At 32.6% G+C, this 16584-nt stretch overlaps 1 protein-coding gene across 1 annotated transcript; it reads left to right on the top strand.

Moving 5' to 3' along the window:
- The first annotated feature begins 1041 nt into the window (after positions 1–1041).
- On the top strand, positions 1042–2205 carry LOC129230433 (F-box/LRR-repeat protein 14-like). Its single transcript, XM_054864832.1, has one exon. The coding sequence runs from the start codon at positions 1042–1044 to the stop codon at positions 2203–2205; it is 1164 nt and encodes a 387-aa protein (XP_054720807.1).
- Positions 2206–16584: the final 14379 nt, after the last annotated feature.

Genomic DNA, 16584 nt, shown 5'->3' with positions numbered 1-16584 from the left:
TGAAACGGATACTTCGCTGTATTGGCATTTGTTGTAACGGGATTTCATTGTACTTTTATTATTATTATATTTTACTTCTCTATATTGAATTGAAAATTTATGTCTTAAAACTGATAATTTATTTCGAATCATCGTTTTTTTTTAAAAGGAAATACGCAGTTTGTTAAACCCCAGTTAAAAAGTGAGATTTAAAATGATAATTTGAATAATAAATTGAAAAAAAAAATTAAATGTGCATCTAGACATCATAATTTAACAAATATATAAACGAAATCACAAATGAAATTTTACATGACTAAAATAGCCAAGTCAAATTTGAAATTTCGCATGTCAAAAAAACTTCCTGGTCCGTAAAAAACAAAACAAAATTAGATGCATGAATTCTTTGGTGAATTCCAAAAAGTAAAAGCTTTTTTTCCCCTTAGAGAGTGACAGATTGTTCAAGCTGCCCCATCAGCTGACCATAATTCTCATGTTCTGGTTCTCAGCTGATTGGAGGTGGTACCCGCTTGGCTCCCCTCCCCCAGATTCTCCCGTACTGCACGTGGTCACTTTGTCTTGCGGCTTCCGAGAATCAGTAGGGTTTAGTCTACCAAACCGGTTCGTCTGGACCCCCGAACTATGCAGAATGCAGGAACAGTAGTACGACAGAGGGCTCTTTTGTTCAAGTGATCCACCTGTTTACTTTTTCCTGCAAAACGAACACACCCCCTTCGAAAAGCGCGCGCGAAATTAGTTGCTTACACTTACTAGGAACAAGCAAGACGTTGCTTATGGTTTGAAGCGTTTCTTATTGCATTGCTTATCTTCTTGCAGTGCCCAAGTTGATTTGTCTACTATTCCTTTGGAATTATGTTAAAATAACTGACTATTTTTATACATCATTTGAAGAGATCATCCCGCTATCGTGAAATTTGTGTGCCATTTCGTCACTTGTTGATTGGATATTTCGGTAACATCGAGAACTCTTATTGTCATAAGTCCAACTTCAGCATATCTCGCTAGAAATTTTGGATTAAGAAGGCTTGAAAGAAACAAAAGATGGCAACGTGCAATCTTCCTATGGAAATTTTAGTTAATATATTCAGCTACCTGGATGTGCCGGATAAAGGACGGGCTGCTCAGGTGTGTTCGTCATGGAGAGAAGCCAGCTACTACAGACCACTATGGCACGGTGTCAGTGCCACGGTTAACTTCAATGATTCTGCTAAACTTCTGTGCGTTAATCTTGCAAAGCGAGACATCAAGGACGTCCAGGTAATCGGTGCTGAGCAAAACTCGATCCACATGGTTCGAACGCTACCACATCTAGAATTGCTGGATTTATCCGCTTGTGAATATCTGACCGACATAAACTTGATAAAGACTTTTAGAAAACCGTGTGATTCTTTAACAGTGCTGAACCTTTCAAAGTGCAGCCTGATTAGTTACATTGGTGTTAAAATTGCATTGCACGCCTGCGAGAATCTTCAAAGTCTAAACCTAAGTAGCTGTAACAACGTTTCAGATGATGTTATTCAAATCATTGCATTGGAATTGCCAAAGTTAAAAGTTCTAGATATTTCCCATTCTTATGTAACCGATGCTGCATTGTGGAATTTCGCCCATTTAAAGATAAAGAAAGATGGTCAAAGTATCGAGACTCTAGTGTTGATGAACTGTCAACTGATATCCAATAAAGGACTAAGTCATATCAGCAAAGGTCTGCACAGGTTGAAAACTCTCGATCTCGGACATTGCACAAATTTGACAGATGATGGAATGAAATACATTGCAAGGCTGAATTCGCTAAAGCAACTTTCTCTTCATAACTGCCATTGGCTCTCAACTAAAGGTCTTGCATATCTGGGTCGCAAAAATAGTCAACTCTTGTCCCTAGACATCAGCGCTTGTGTACGTGTTTGCAATCAGGATATGTTGGTACTTGGTCTTGGTATGTCAGGATTGCGACAATTGAAGCTCAATTCTTGTAACATAGGTGACCGCGGCCTGCAATTTCTCTCTCAGCATTTACTCACACTTAATTCATTGAGTATCATCAATTGCAGAAAAATCACAGACAGGGGATTATACGTTATTGCTCACAATATGCTACGTATTAAGCGGGTCAATATTTACGGGTGCTGGAAGGTGACATCTGTTGGAAAATTACGACTGAAGCAAACCCCTGGATTGGTAGTCAGCTCAGACTGTAACATCATCTGATGCCGGAAAATTAGCGAATCTTGGAATAATACAAGTTAAATTTTAGATGAAATTGTGACTACAATTTTGTGAAAAATATCCAAAGAAAAAGACTGCCAGAGTGACAATACATATTTCTTGCTGCAATAATTAGTCTCATTTTTGTGATAACATTTCAAGGTGGTGAAGAGGAAATTTATTTTTCATACAAATCCGTTGTCCTAAACGCCGTAATGAAACGTAATGTGATATCGTCATCCCCGTGAAACTTTCATTTGCTATCGAATGCTGCAGTTTTTCCTACAATATAAGAAACATTTTCGCTTTTATGTACATAAAAATTAAGTAACGATATGTATTTCATCTTTGCTAAACTTGTGACGTACGTGCACCGGAAAACTACAGCGCTGAATTTACGGTGAGATAAATCAAACTTTTCATTACTGTTTTCATGCTTATTTGATTCTAAGAATTTTATATAGGTCATTGCCATTTATAATCAATGTGTTGATGTTATTTATTATTGCTAAGAAAGCGTACCTTAGTTCAACCTTCAGTATAAATTGCACAAAAGTATTTTTTAAATTATGTACCGTTTTCTAAATCCAAAGAGAGAGAGAGCTATAAAATTAGTAACTGAAATATTTTTTAAGCAAAATTATGGTTATCTACTATATTATTGTTAAGTGCTTTATGCCTTAAGCAAAGTAAGAAATTATGAATCTTAAACTCTTATGTAGTACGCACTATACATAAGTGTACAATAACATTCCGCACTATAATGTAAAAGTTAAAGTAAATGAAATAGTTTTAGACCTGATTTCTTTTGGCAAGGTAATACATTTCTAGCATAGTGAATATTATGCGCATTAAAACTGCTCCACTAATGTAAATCAATTTGTAGCAAAAATTGTGGCGAAAAAAATAGTAATAAATTGTACCTTTCTTAATCATTGTAATCATGCATTATTTAAAATTCTTGTGATAAAAAAATGTGATATTCAAATTTTTAATGACTCTAGATACAGCTTAAACTATACTGTAGTATAGAAAAATAAAAATTCTGTGATTCATACTACTGATTGCATTTTATTTGTCAAAAGTTACTCATTGTGTTAAATAACTTAATTAGATTTTCCTTATTAATTGCAAAAAAACGTTTTAAAAATAAAAATCATTTCTTTGATTCATAGAGAGGGGGTTATAAAAATAAATAAGAACTGGGCTGTTTTTAATTATAAAGCTCTCATGTTATGTATTTTATGTAAAAAAGAAACAAACAAGAGAGTATAGTAGGGGAATGTGGGGCGAAGTGAAGTAGTTAAGATGAATTAGCTTTTTCAAAGCGAATAAACTGGAATATTGTTTTAAAAATAACAGTATATAAAGAAAGAACAATGTTTTACGGTAAAATTTCCATTGAAACATCATTCGTTTAAATTTTGGCACTAAATTTGTGCGTTCAAAAAAAAAAAAAAAAAAGAGTGGAAATTTTTCACTTCATGGAGGCAAAGTGAAAAATGAAATGTTTTTCAAATGAATTTTTCAATTCGACTGCACAAAATATTTTTGAGCAAATAATGATCAAATAAAATATGAATCAATAAATGAAATGATTATGAATCAATAATTTTACAAATGAATGAATTAGTTAACTAATATTGAGTAAACAAGTGAGTGAATTTTGAAATGAAGGAATGTAAAATAAATTAGTCAATAAAATGCGTAAATGATTTGTTAAAGGAATGAATAAGTAAATAAAATGAACTATTTCGCACTGCCCCATCCACTTTGCTTCGCATGCATTTGACTAATTGTACAAAGTATTTAAAATACAAATAAACTCTGCATTAACGAATAAAATACTGTCCCGAATATTAATAGGTCTCAATTAATATTTAAAATGTTACTAACAAGAACTTTATCATTTGATAATAACAAATGTAATTTTTGACTTACAACTTACAACAAAATATATTTCCCCACAATCCCCATCGTATTTTATTACACACTAGTGGTACTTGCACGGCTTTGCCCGTAATAGAAAAATTAAAAGGTCTTTTGGTTCGCCTGTATATTTACAAATAATGTATGGTGAATTTTCTCGCCAATTGGCTTGTACCAATGTTACGGTTCCACGTTATGATAATTTCGTATCTCGCCAATTGGCTTGTGCCCATGTTACGGTTCCACGTTATGATAATTTTGTTCTTAAAATTGGAATAGAAAAAGAACCACATCGAATTTTCGAAAAATCGCTTCGAGGTGCACACCCCCATGCTACAAACTAACTTTGTGCTAAATTTCATGAAAATCGGCCGAACGGTCTAGGCGCTATGCGCGTCACAGAGATCCTGACAGACAGAGATCCGAACAGAGAGACTTTCAGCTTTATTATTAGTAACTAGTGTTATCCGCACGGCTTTGTCCGTAATAGAAAATTAAAAGGTTTTTTGGTTCGCCTGTATATATACAAAAAATGTATGGTGAATTTTCTCGCCAATTGGCTTGTGCCCATGTTACGGTTCCACGTAACGATAATTTCGTAATTTTCATATTATAAGAATTTTGTTCTTAAAATTGGAATAGAAAAAGTACCACATCGAAATTTCGAAAAATCTCTTCGAGGTTCACACCCCCATGCTACAAACTAACTTTGTGACAAATTTCATGAAAATCCGCCGAACGGTCTAGACGCTATGCACGTCACAGAGATCCTGACAGAAAGAGAGACTTTCAGCTTTATTATTAGTAAAGAAAACTGAAAAAAAAAAAAAAAAAAAAAGAAACGAATGAGTATTGACAAATTAAAATAAGATATAAAACATTGTTATTTCTTATTTTATTTTTCAAGCACAAATGTATATATTCAATTCTTATAGTACATATTTTTTTAAAATCATAATTGATGTTTAAAAGGATGATGTACTTTTTTCTCGAGTTCATGCGGAAAGCTAGTAAGGAAAAAAAACTAGGAAAAATTAACCGTAAAGCATCCAAATCGCTGTTAAACGAATTCGGAGTTTTAAGTTTAATTTCTCGTTAATAAACTTAAACAATAGTAAAAAGAAATGAAAATTCATACAATTGATACTGATTCATGTTTTTGACAAGACTTATAATTTGTAACAAGTAACATAATTGATACTAATAGTAGTATCAGTTAAAGTCGCACAACTAGGCATTGCAATACTAGTATACCGAATGCCGGTATTTGAGCAATTTTGCAATTTCGTAGTACCGGTATTTGCTGAGGAAAATACTGGTATTTTCGGTATTATAGCTGTAAATAATAAATAGTTTTAATTCAAGAATTTTCAGTTTAACTTATTAAATACCAATTTATATTTCAAATGTACACAGGGGCGGATCTAGAGGGAGGCCATGACCCCTCCCAAAACCTTGTGAATGTAGGATTTTTTTAAAAAGAAAGAAAATATTATGAGGAAAATTTTAAAAATAACACATGAGTGTTACTTTAATAGAAATTTTAAGTTTTAAATGTGAGACAATTTAAATACCTCTTCTTGAAACAAAACTATTTTATTTCTAAAATTTTGCTTCATCGTATACATCATTTCTTGACGCAAACGATGGACAGTCTTAGGACACTAGGACGATCTATGGATGCTGCTGTCCTCTGAGCACACCTATAGTTTACAAGATCAATGAGAGCCCAAATTTGTGCTTTATGGCTTTAATTTTGAAACTTTTCTGGAGGAGTGCCCCTTATTCCCATGCTCCTGCACAAATGCCCCCAAAGGTAACTAAAAATTGATGTCCATTTGTTTAAAGCAATAAATTATAAATGAAGAATTTTTTGCTATTAATCTTATCTTAAATTTTATAAATTCCCCCTATTTCTATTGTTATTTGTAAATTCTAACTTGGTCAAAAAACTTAAAGACGGTTAGGGGCGGTATTTTTTCGGAAAAATCAATGATCTGGCACTGCTTGAAAAGTGACAGTTAGGACAAAAATCCAAAGAAAGTGTGAAAAAATTCAAAATGGCCCCTCCCAAAATGATCGGCTAGATCCGCCACTGAATGTACATTTATTTTCCTATGATACAGAACCGAAATCAGTCTATTGATGTGAAAATTTAGCTTCAAAAGCATGAACTTTCATTGATCATTAAACAAAAGGATTTTGTGCACCATGTATTTTTTTTTTTTTTCACATTTCCCTGATCGCTCATTTTCCCTTTTGGGAAAGTTAATTTCGAGTGAAATTTTGAATGCCTCCCCTTGTTCGTTGAAACAATTTATTCAAACCATCAATAGCGGGAATGCTTTATGATTTTTGTTCCTGAATATTTGTCTCAACTGTACTAAATCTTGACAAAAACTGTTTCCTGTTAGCATTTCAAATGGTAATTTGTTGGCACCAGTATTGGTTTGTTGTGCCGTCTCGCTACTTGGCTTCATAATTGGCAAGATAATATTTAGAAATTATATATTACCTTAAAAATTTGCATAGAGGAAAAACATAAATATGTTCCACGAATTCTAAGATATTTTCAGATATTTAAATAATTATAATTGTAAAGAATTTTGAAAAGAAAGCTTAAACGAATAAGAAAATCCAACAAGATCAAATTAAGTCAAATTTATCGTAAATTTCAAACTAAAGGGCTAATACAAAGTAAACACGAACCCCTCCTGCTCAAGAGAAAATGATGTTAATATTAGAAAAATATCGTTTCGGGAAAGAAATTTCAACTAGCTTTAAGTTAAAAAAAATAATAGAAATGAACACAATACGATAGAAAAACACACACACAAAAGGGTTTATCCAAAAATGACATGCAACATGCCGATTTTTTTTTTTTTTTTTTGAAGATAAAATACTTTTAGAAAATTAAATTAGAGGAGGCGTATCACGCATTGTTAGCAGTACCACCGACCTGCGTGAATTAAGAAAGAGTAGTTTCAACTGTAGGAAAGTTGAGCACTAAAATGAGTTCCAGGCTTAGAGACAATTCAATAGATGCATTATGTTTTTTACTAGTACTGATTTTTTGTCTGATTGTCCTTCATTTTATATTTCTTCACAATACGTTTTCATGATAATACAATTTTTGTACAAAATTATGAAATGTGACGACGAAACAATATGTTTTCAAGCAATTTTTGAGATAAATTTTTTAAGTACATATTTGAAGACAAAAGTGAAGCGCTTTAATTCAGTTGTAAGCTACTCCCTCATTTCAATCCACAGAAGGAGTTGCCATTTAAAAAACGGCGACTTATGTTTTTATTTATTTACTAGAAAATCGCCCGTCGATTTATGACTGGTGAAAATTGCTTTTGCATTTGCACGAAGCCATTGCCTGTTTGGCGATATTTTGATAGTTAAAATTTTAACCCTAACTCCAGTGGATGAACTCTTGACTCCTGTAGATAGTGTTCATTGTTGACCCTTTTTTCGCTTCTTCGTTCTCCTTTCCCTGCCTTTCAAACATTACCAAAAAATAGTATCATCTCGTAGAGCGAGTTTCATTTTTGATGACGCAAGGAGCGTTACTCGATCATTCGCTATTATATGTAATGATGATTTTTTTAATCATATAGCAAAAGTTAGGAATTTACTAGCTCTGAATCAAACCTAAGCAGTTTTTTTTAAAAATTCTAGTGACTGATAGACTGATTCATACTTTTGGTAATACAGTAAAATCTTTATGCAGCAAATACCAATATAATGCGTAGGCAACGATATGGTTGACAGCAAGCGTAGAGCGCAATATTTAATTCACTGCTTGATTATCATAACGTGGAAACGCGGTAGACAGATGCAGCAAAGTGAATAATGAAACATACGTTTGAGTCCTATTTTAATTTCCATTACATTGCTTGAATTCCATTACAAGGAACAAAATTAATTTAATAAAACAACATATTTTTTTCCGTGAAAGTTTCAGGCAAGCTTTTCAAGATTATTAATTTTTTCTTCAATCCACAGTTCAGATCTGTCAAAAATAACTCGATAACAAATGTGGCATTCTTGGTCATAATCATTAATACATACGCTTTTATTACTATTTTTTTTTATAATATAAATGGGAAAAGCAGTTTGGTTGCTGCAAATAAAATTTAAATGGTAAAGACTTGAGAAAATGAAAAGAAAAGAAGCTTCTTTTGACAGATTCATACTTCTGATTCTGTTTAGTAGTCATAACTGATATTAAGTAGTAAAATTTTTACGACTTGCTACTAATTGAGAAACACAATAGGTTTGTTTCCTTCAGTCAAAAGTACTACTTTTAGTCACTGAAGTTGATAGAATGAGCAAAAGAGAAATAATAATAATAACATGGACCCAGAAAATAGATTCATTTTCCCAACAGTTTATTTTTTAATTTTTCAAAATGTCTGATTTTGAAAATAAGGCGTGGTATTTATGACGTCACAAATGATGTACTTTGGTGCATCTGTCTACCGCGTTTCCACGTTATGATAATCAAGAAGTGAATTAAATATTGTACTCTGAATGGCAACAGTGCAGTTCATCATTTGTGATGTCATGTGCAGAAGCATAAATGATGAAATTGCACCGTTTAAAATAATTGCTAAAAAATATTAAACTTTGCCAAATTATTTAAGAATTGGTTAAATCCTATGTTTTTAAGCATGCTCTTTCTGAAAAAATACTTTTAAAATTTCAAAATCGACCCCATTAATACAAATCAGTAAAAAAGGTTTGCAGACAATTATTTCAAAAAAGTTATTTGCTTTTCTTCAACTCACATCGAGAACTGTTAAATAATGCGGGTAAATTGGAGCGCTTTTGATCATAACTAACAATTTCTTTGTACAGTTAAATTTCGTTATTACGAACTTCAATGAACCCCGAATTCCATTCGCTGTTACAGGAATTTCGGAAACTGACCCTCTCTAAAAGTTCTGGACATCTTCACTTTTGCCTGTTTTAAATCATAATCACGAAACCCAATGTTTCTTGAATTAAGTTTTTGTAAAATTAAATAATGAATCACAAAAGAATTTTTAAAAAGTTCAATTGATTGATTACAATACCAAATCACGATTTAAGTCATTTCGCTAAGAGACGTATCAATTTCTTTATTTACAGAAACATTATGCAGCTGTTTCCCTTTTCTTTTTCAGGTGTATCATGTTTTTAAAATTAAAGGAAATTACAGATAATTTAAACACAATGAAAATGTGCAGAAACTCTGAAGTATTGTTTCAAGGGTAAAAAATGTACATGTTTTGCTCAACTAATTGGAATGGGGTCGTTTCCAAAATTTTAAAAGTATTTTTTTTTTCTTCTGAAAGAGCATGCTTAAAAACATAGAATCTGACCATTTTTTAAATAATTTCTTTACGTTAAATATTTTAAAAAAATTACTTAAATCGGTGCTCTTTCATCGTTTAACGCTTCTACCGATGACATCACAAATTATGAAATGCCATTCAGTGTTTCGATTCACGGTCCAAAATATTTAATTCGCATCTTTACTCACGTGTATTGGCGACGATATGGTTGATAGCAAGCGTAGAGCGCAATTGTAATTCGCCTCTTGATTATCATAACGTGGAAATGCGGTAGAAAGATGCGTCGTAGTGCATCATTTGTGACGTCATAAAGACCACGCCTTGTTTGAAGAATCGGACATTTAAAAAAATTGATTAAAAAATAACTGTTGGAAAAATAAAAAAAGTATTTTATGAGTCCATGTTATTTTTTTTCTGCTTATTCTATCAATTTTAGTGACAAAAAGTACTACATTTGACTGAAGAAATAACCCCATTATTTGAAATAGTATCCTATTCATAAAATAAATACTATATATATATATATTTTAATCCAAGCATGTAAAGCTTCTGATCGTATCTATGGAACATATAAATTGGTTTGGTTTTCCTAACATTAGACCTTGATGGTTCTAGCATTCTTTCCCGAAAGGATCTCTCGCCATTAAAAGTGTTTAAACACTCCACACATTACGAGTTGACAACTTCAGAAGAAACCAGCGCGCGAGACAGGTGCATGAAATCCACCTGTCTCTTCACTATTTCACACAAATATCGACACAATCGACCACTGATCGACTCTCAATAGGTTCTGCAACTAACACCACAGGGCGTCTGCTAAATCCGGAGAGGTTGATCTGTCAAACGTCTGTGAGTCGCAAATGGGTGATTCCACTGTCTTGCGTCACGTGTGAGGATAAACTGAACAAAAGTGTGTTTTTTTAGAGGTATAGAACTTTAAGTCGGGAACACTGTTTGCTCTGCACGTTCTTCGGAAATCTTTCAGAATCAGCCGTAAGTTCTTCGATATCACTCAGGAGAAAATGCCAAGACCATGCGCAGAATTGCTTTCCTGTGTGTTTTGTGATCGTGATCTGCTATGGCTAGACGCTAGTTTGCTCTATGGACCATTTTGATAGTAGTTGTCACTTGTTTTGTGTTTACTTTGGTTTGCCATTTCATCATGAATAGACAACAGGACGGTGCAACCATTAAACTATAAGAAAGGTGGAATGACTGCTGAGGGAGAAAATGCGGTCCGAAAAAGGCTCTCATTCCTCCTCACCGTTTGACAGGAGTCTAGACGGCAAGACAATCTGGTTAGGGGAATCTGCTTTGCTCAAGATACCGAGGAGTTCATAAATATGGAACAACTCCAGTATTTAAAATATTATCCCTCTTAGATTCGCAAAAAAATGCATCTTGATTTCGTAACAAACTTTTGGTTAATGAACCGATTTACGCCGTTTTTTATTTTCGAATCATTATTTAAACATCTTAAATAAACAATGAAAAGGGAGGAACATTAATAAAGTTTTTATTTTTATGTTTTAAGAAGATATTTAAGTACATAATTATAAAAGAAGTTTGTAAAAAAAAGGACTGAAAAATTCAGAATCCTTAAAAGAAAGAATCTACAGAAAATATTACCGAAAGAGTTTTGTAAAACTGATTAAATTATTACAACGCAAGTTGTTTACAATGTCAATCAGTTTTCTTCTGTTTGGCTTGACAAATAAACTTAAAATAATTTCGCGTTTTAACAAAAATGAAATATTTTATTTCCTTTTAGTAAGCCATTTTAAAAATATGTTTCAATATAGTTCAAAATAGAGTATTAAAATAGTTAATAAAATGCACTCCTCATTTTAACCAAAAAAGGTCCGATCTTTTTCTAAAATTTTTCAATATATTTAGAATGGGTAAATGCATTTTATGCACTGTCGTCAAAATTTTTTTTTAAAATGTGTAACACATTCTGTAATTGTGAAATTGAACTTTTATACTTTAACAATAAGTGAAAAAAAATAATGAATAATAATGGTGTTCACAATAGAAAATTTTTAAATCCATCTATCACACTGTATCACCGAGGAAAAAATTAGCAAAAAGTATTCGACATTCAAAAGATTTCACTTAAAATTTCACAATTTTTTTTTTAAATTAAACTTGGCACTAAATCAGGATTCTGTAGAGTGAAGATATATCAGAGAAATCAGGATGACCATACATTAGGGATGTGCCGATTAATCGGCCAATTTGCCGACCATTTATAACGGCCAAGTACTGCCAATTAATAGGCGGGAAAAATATTCTTCAAAATATCTTTTTCTAACATACCTTCAACAAGAAACTATGATGAAATCATTTGTTAACAAAAAAATAAATTAAAAAAATAATTTTATGCATACGATATGACGTTACTATAACATGTAAACATGTAGTATGAAAGTTTACAAAACAAATAATTTACAAAGTTCGTAAAAATGAATGAAATGTTAAAGGATCATGTTCTAAGTTTATATAACGATAGCCTCACCCCAGCTTTGGATGACATTTTATTTTTAGTATTATTATTATTATTTTTGCAGTTTTTTTTTCCTTCTAAATTTGCATATGATTACATCACACATTTTACAACTTACTCTTTGCATTATTTTGATTAAACAAAGCATTAATAATTATTATAAATCGGTTGATTAAAAATTGTATACATACTTATATACAATGATATACAATGATGCAACATTTTTCATGCGTCTATAATTTTCTCCATCTTTCATAGTAAGGGAATGTGGGACAAAGCGAAATAGTTAAGATGCCTGAGCTGTTTTTAAAATGAACAGATTGAATATTTGTGTTCAAAATTAAGGTTTATAAAGAAATAACAATATACTGTCAGCCCCGCTTAATCGAGTAACGGATAAACGAATACCCCGCTTATGCGAATAAAACCTCCCGGAACCGAATATTTCCCCATAGACGCAATGTAACAGATCCCCTCTTTATCGAATAATTTCTCCGGATAATCGAATAATATTAATCAGCTAACGCAAATATTTTTGCTGGGAAAATTTTTGAATCAATTAGAAAAAGTTGAGTAAGAACAACTATTGACGTTAAAATATAAAGTAATATTTAACGCCGACAACGGTTCGAAAAAAACATTTATATCCCATCAAAACGTTTCCACTCTTCTATCAAAAATCTTTTGTGTTTTGTCGTTACAAAATAATAATAATAATAACAATAATAATAATGCAGTAGATAATTAAGTTAAATGACACAAATAAATATACACATTTTAGATGATAAATTGATAAATATCAAATATAAGATACGGTATACTAGGAAGGGGAAAAAAAGGAGCCAGAAAAGTTTTTCCAAAAGACCTTGAGCAAGCAATGCCCTATTATGGAATTTTTCAAAAAAAATAATGTACTGAAAAAAGGTGCTAAAGCAAAGATTTCACAACTCATGTTGAAAGTTACTTTTTATAATTTTCATACGTACTTGTCTAATCATTAAAATTTGTTTTTTATTTAACTTATTTCAAAAACTCGTTCACAATAACGTTAGTTATTTCCTTTACATAGCTATTGATTTATTATTATTACATTTTAAGACAAATGTTGTCAATTTAGAAAGGTAAAGAAGATGTCCCCGCTTAATCAAATATTTCTAGGAACCGGCGATATTCGATTAAGCAGGACCGATAGTATTTTATAATAAAACTTCAATTGAAACTTTATTTTGTTATTTTTGGCTTAATTATAAATTAATTCGGATGAAATCAGCAAACCTTTTGAATGGCTCCTGTACAAGAGACGCTATGTTTTGCCGTCTACACTGCTGTCAACTCTCAAGTACCCTCAAGAACTTGCTTTAAAACTAGACAACGTGCTTAACTAAAGGGGGAATCGGCAGCAGTCATTCCACGCCACACAGCGCGTGTCACAATTGATTTATTGAAAGAAACTTTCGGTGAACGAACAATTTCGCTTATGGACCCGTGAATTGGCCTGCGAGATTATGCGATTTAACTACGCTGGGCTACTTTTTGTGGGACTATGTGGAGTCTCTGGTCTACACCGATAAGCCACAGACGATTGACGTCTTTAGAAGAGAACATTCGCCACCATATTACTGACATACGGCCTATAGTGCTGCAAAAAGTGAGGACTTTCCAATTGGACTTTCTCCGAGCCAGCCGAGGTGGCCATATGCCAGAAATCATAATTAAATAAAAATGGCAAAGAATCATCTTTCGAATAAAGCAACATTCATGGCAATTAACAACATTTAACTGTGTTTTATATGAACCTAAAGTTCTCTACTTCTAAAAAAAACACCTTCTATCTCCAAAGAGGCAATTGCTTCGTTCAAATGTAGAAGCAAATTTTCACCCGTCATACCTTGACGGACGATTTTCTAGTTTAATAATAGTAGCTCTTTTGTTTTGGTCAGGGTTGTCATTTGAAGGGAGTCAGGTGCCAGGCGGGGAAATCCCTCCCTCCCCCTCTCTTTGAGAAATCAAAGTTTTTAAATATACGTGGACATGGTTTTTGCTGTTTTTCGAAAAAATGTATCGAAATGAGTATATAGCATTTGATCCGAACCCCTTCCTTAATGTAAAGTTCTGAAATGACAGACCTGGTTTTGGTAATAGAATTTCGCGTATGATTGGAGTAACTACATTAATAGACTAAGTTTTAAACATGTGAATCTTTTCAAATCAATTGGGGTTCCATTTTTATCGCATCTTTCGTTCAATCTGTGACACAGAGAGTGGAATAGCCTCCAATTCCTTTCATTACCATTCCCAGACGACAATTTCAATGTTTGAAACTAAAAAAAAAAATATGATAAATGAAAGGAAAAAAATACATATGTATCACAGTGAGACCCCACCTAAATTTTTCATCTCTTGCTCGTTGAACCATTACATTCAAACTCGCTCCTTTGAGCTGTGCAATAAGCTATAAAATAATGCAATTTACCACATGTTTTCACTATCTTAACAATACCACAAAACAAAAACAAAATCATTATCTGGTTTAAAAATCTTCATAGGCTGCTGAGGACTCTGGTAAGAAAATACTTCGCATGGCAAGAATCAATATTTTATTTTTTCTACAATCGAAATAATATTCGGTTCTTCAACTCGCTCACGCAAATTAATCATCAATCGCTGAATTATAAAATGACAACGAGGATGCGTAAGCCATGCATCGATAACTTTCTCAAACCGTTGTTCTGTAGCAAAACATTTTATTAACATTTGTCATTGACTTCAGGCTGTAGTTAAATTAGGATGATCGAGTATTATGCTCCGAAATCCGTCTATTTTAAGAAAATGAAGTTTGCAACATGTAAGACATTTTTCGGGAAAGAAACATTATTTACACAACAACAAAAATGATCGGTAGCATTATTATTAACTAGGTATGCTGTTGAAGCAAAGTGCAAAAAATAAATAAATAAATAAAATAAAATACATAAATAAATAAAAATATAAAAAATAAGTTTATAAATAAAAAATGACAATAACAATAGGAATAAAAAAAATATAATAGTAATAAATAATAATAAACGTAAAATTTAAAATTAAAATCCGATTTTTTTTACAACGACGAATTGCTTATTGTTCTCACTTGACCGTTGAATGATGTCCGTCCTTTAATTTTATTTTTCTTTGCTTAAAATACAGTCGTCCATGTGCCTCGGAATCGAATAATTCATAAACGATCTCCTCAACTTTACACACTCCTTTTTACGCAAAAACAGTATCCTGCACAAAACATCCAGCATAAGATATCATATCATATATCACGCTCCAGGGTTCCCCATACCTACCACTATTTGCGGATTAACCGGTTGGATGGGACCTTGAAGACAACTCTGTTTTTTTTTTTTTTTTTTTTGATCCAGACCAGAAGCCAAGCAATCCCTGGTCCAGTACCCCGAGAGGTATGTATTTTCTTGGAAGACTTTGCGACCACGACACATTTAAAGTACCCCTGTCACCATTAAAGAACACGGAGGATCTTCGACCTGCTGGCATCGAACCGGGGACCGACGCCTCACCGATCTGGTCACTTCGGTCCTTTATGTAACATACCATTTGGCATTAACTTTCTTTAAATATATATAATATATATACTTTAAATATATAGTAGAAAACTTTGTACTGTTGAATAAGTAAAATGACACAACATGGATAAAGTACAAATAAAAGCGTTTAAGAAAGAGCTAAAAACTCAACAAAGAACTGTTTCGGGGTTATCAAATGCAAGCCTCTTCATCAGTGCATAAAAAGAAGAATGAATGGTTCACCAATGCAAACCAAACGACAAATGAACGAAAAATGAAAGGAAGCAAAGTAAAAGCATTCATTCTTCTTTTTTATGCCCTGATGAAGAGGGCTTGCAATTGATAGCCCCGAAACAGCTGTTTGCTGAGATTTAACTTTTTTTTAAATGCTTTTATTTGTACTTTATACACGTTGTGTCATTTTACTTATATATATACATTGAAAAATAATGATTTGTACTTGTTGCGGGTGTGATCGTACGATCCCTCCCACAACACATACAAATCATTGTTTTAAAATACAAGAAAACTTTTTTAGAAGTTGGTACTTCATATTATGATACATAATGGTTTTTTATAGTCGATTATATCACAATTAGAGGCCAAAGTTTAAAACCTCGGGAATAATGGGCAAATATATATGCGTAGATATGTCACACCCGTGCAGATGGATTGAGCAATGAACTAACAGCGTCTTGGCGAGTTTTGGATTCCGATCAAGGCTTCTACGTCGGAATTCAATGGATTGTTGTTGGATTACCACTTTGTTAACTTTTGGATGCAACACTAAAAATTCAAGAAGTTACATTAAAAATGTCTGTATCTTGCAAAAAAAAAAGAAAAACCTTAAGTGTCATTGGCACCCCCCCCCCCCCTTTTTTTTGGCTGTACCGATTTTTAATTTATGCTGATAGTTTCGACATGGCTTTTTTCGGGTCTTCGTACTGATGTCAGAGAAGATCATTTGATCAAGAATAGATGCATTCGAACGAGGGCGTGTTTTACATAAAAATTGCGCTAAACTTGAGAATAA

Source organism: Uloborus diversus, chromosome 9, assembly GCF_026930045.1.
Source record: "Uloborus diversus isolate 005 chromosome 9, Udiv.v.3.1, whole genome shotgun sequence".
Taxonomy (NCBI): domain Eukaryota; kingdom Metazoa; phylum Arthropoda; class Arachnida; order Araneae; family Uloboridae; genus Uloborus; species Uloborus diversus.
The sequence above is the reverse complement of the archived record's forward strand: the minus strand, read 5'-3'. Positions and strand labels throughout refer to the sequence as shown.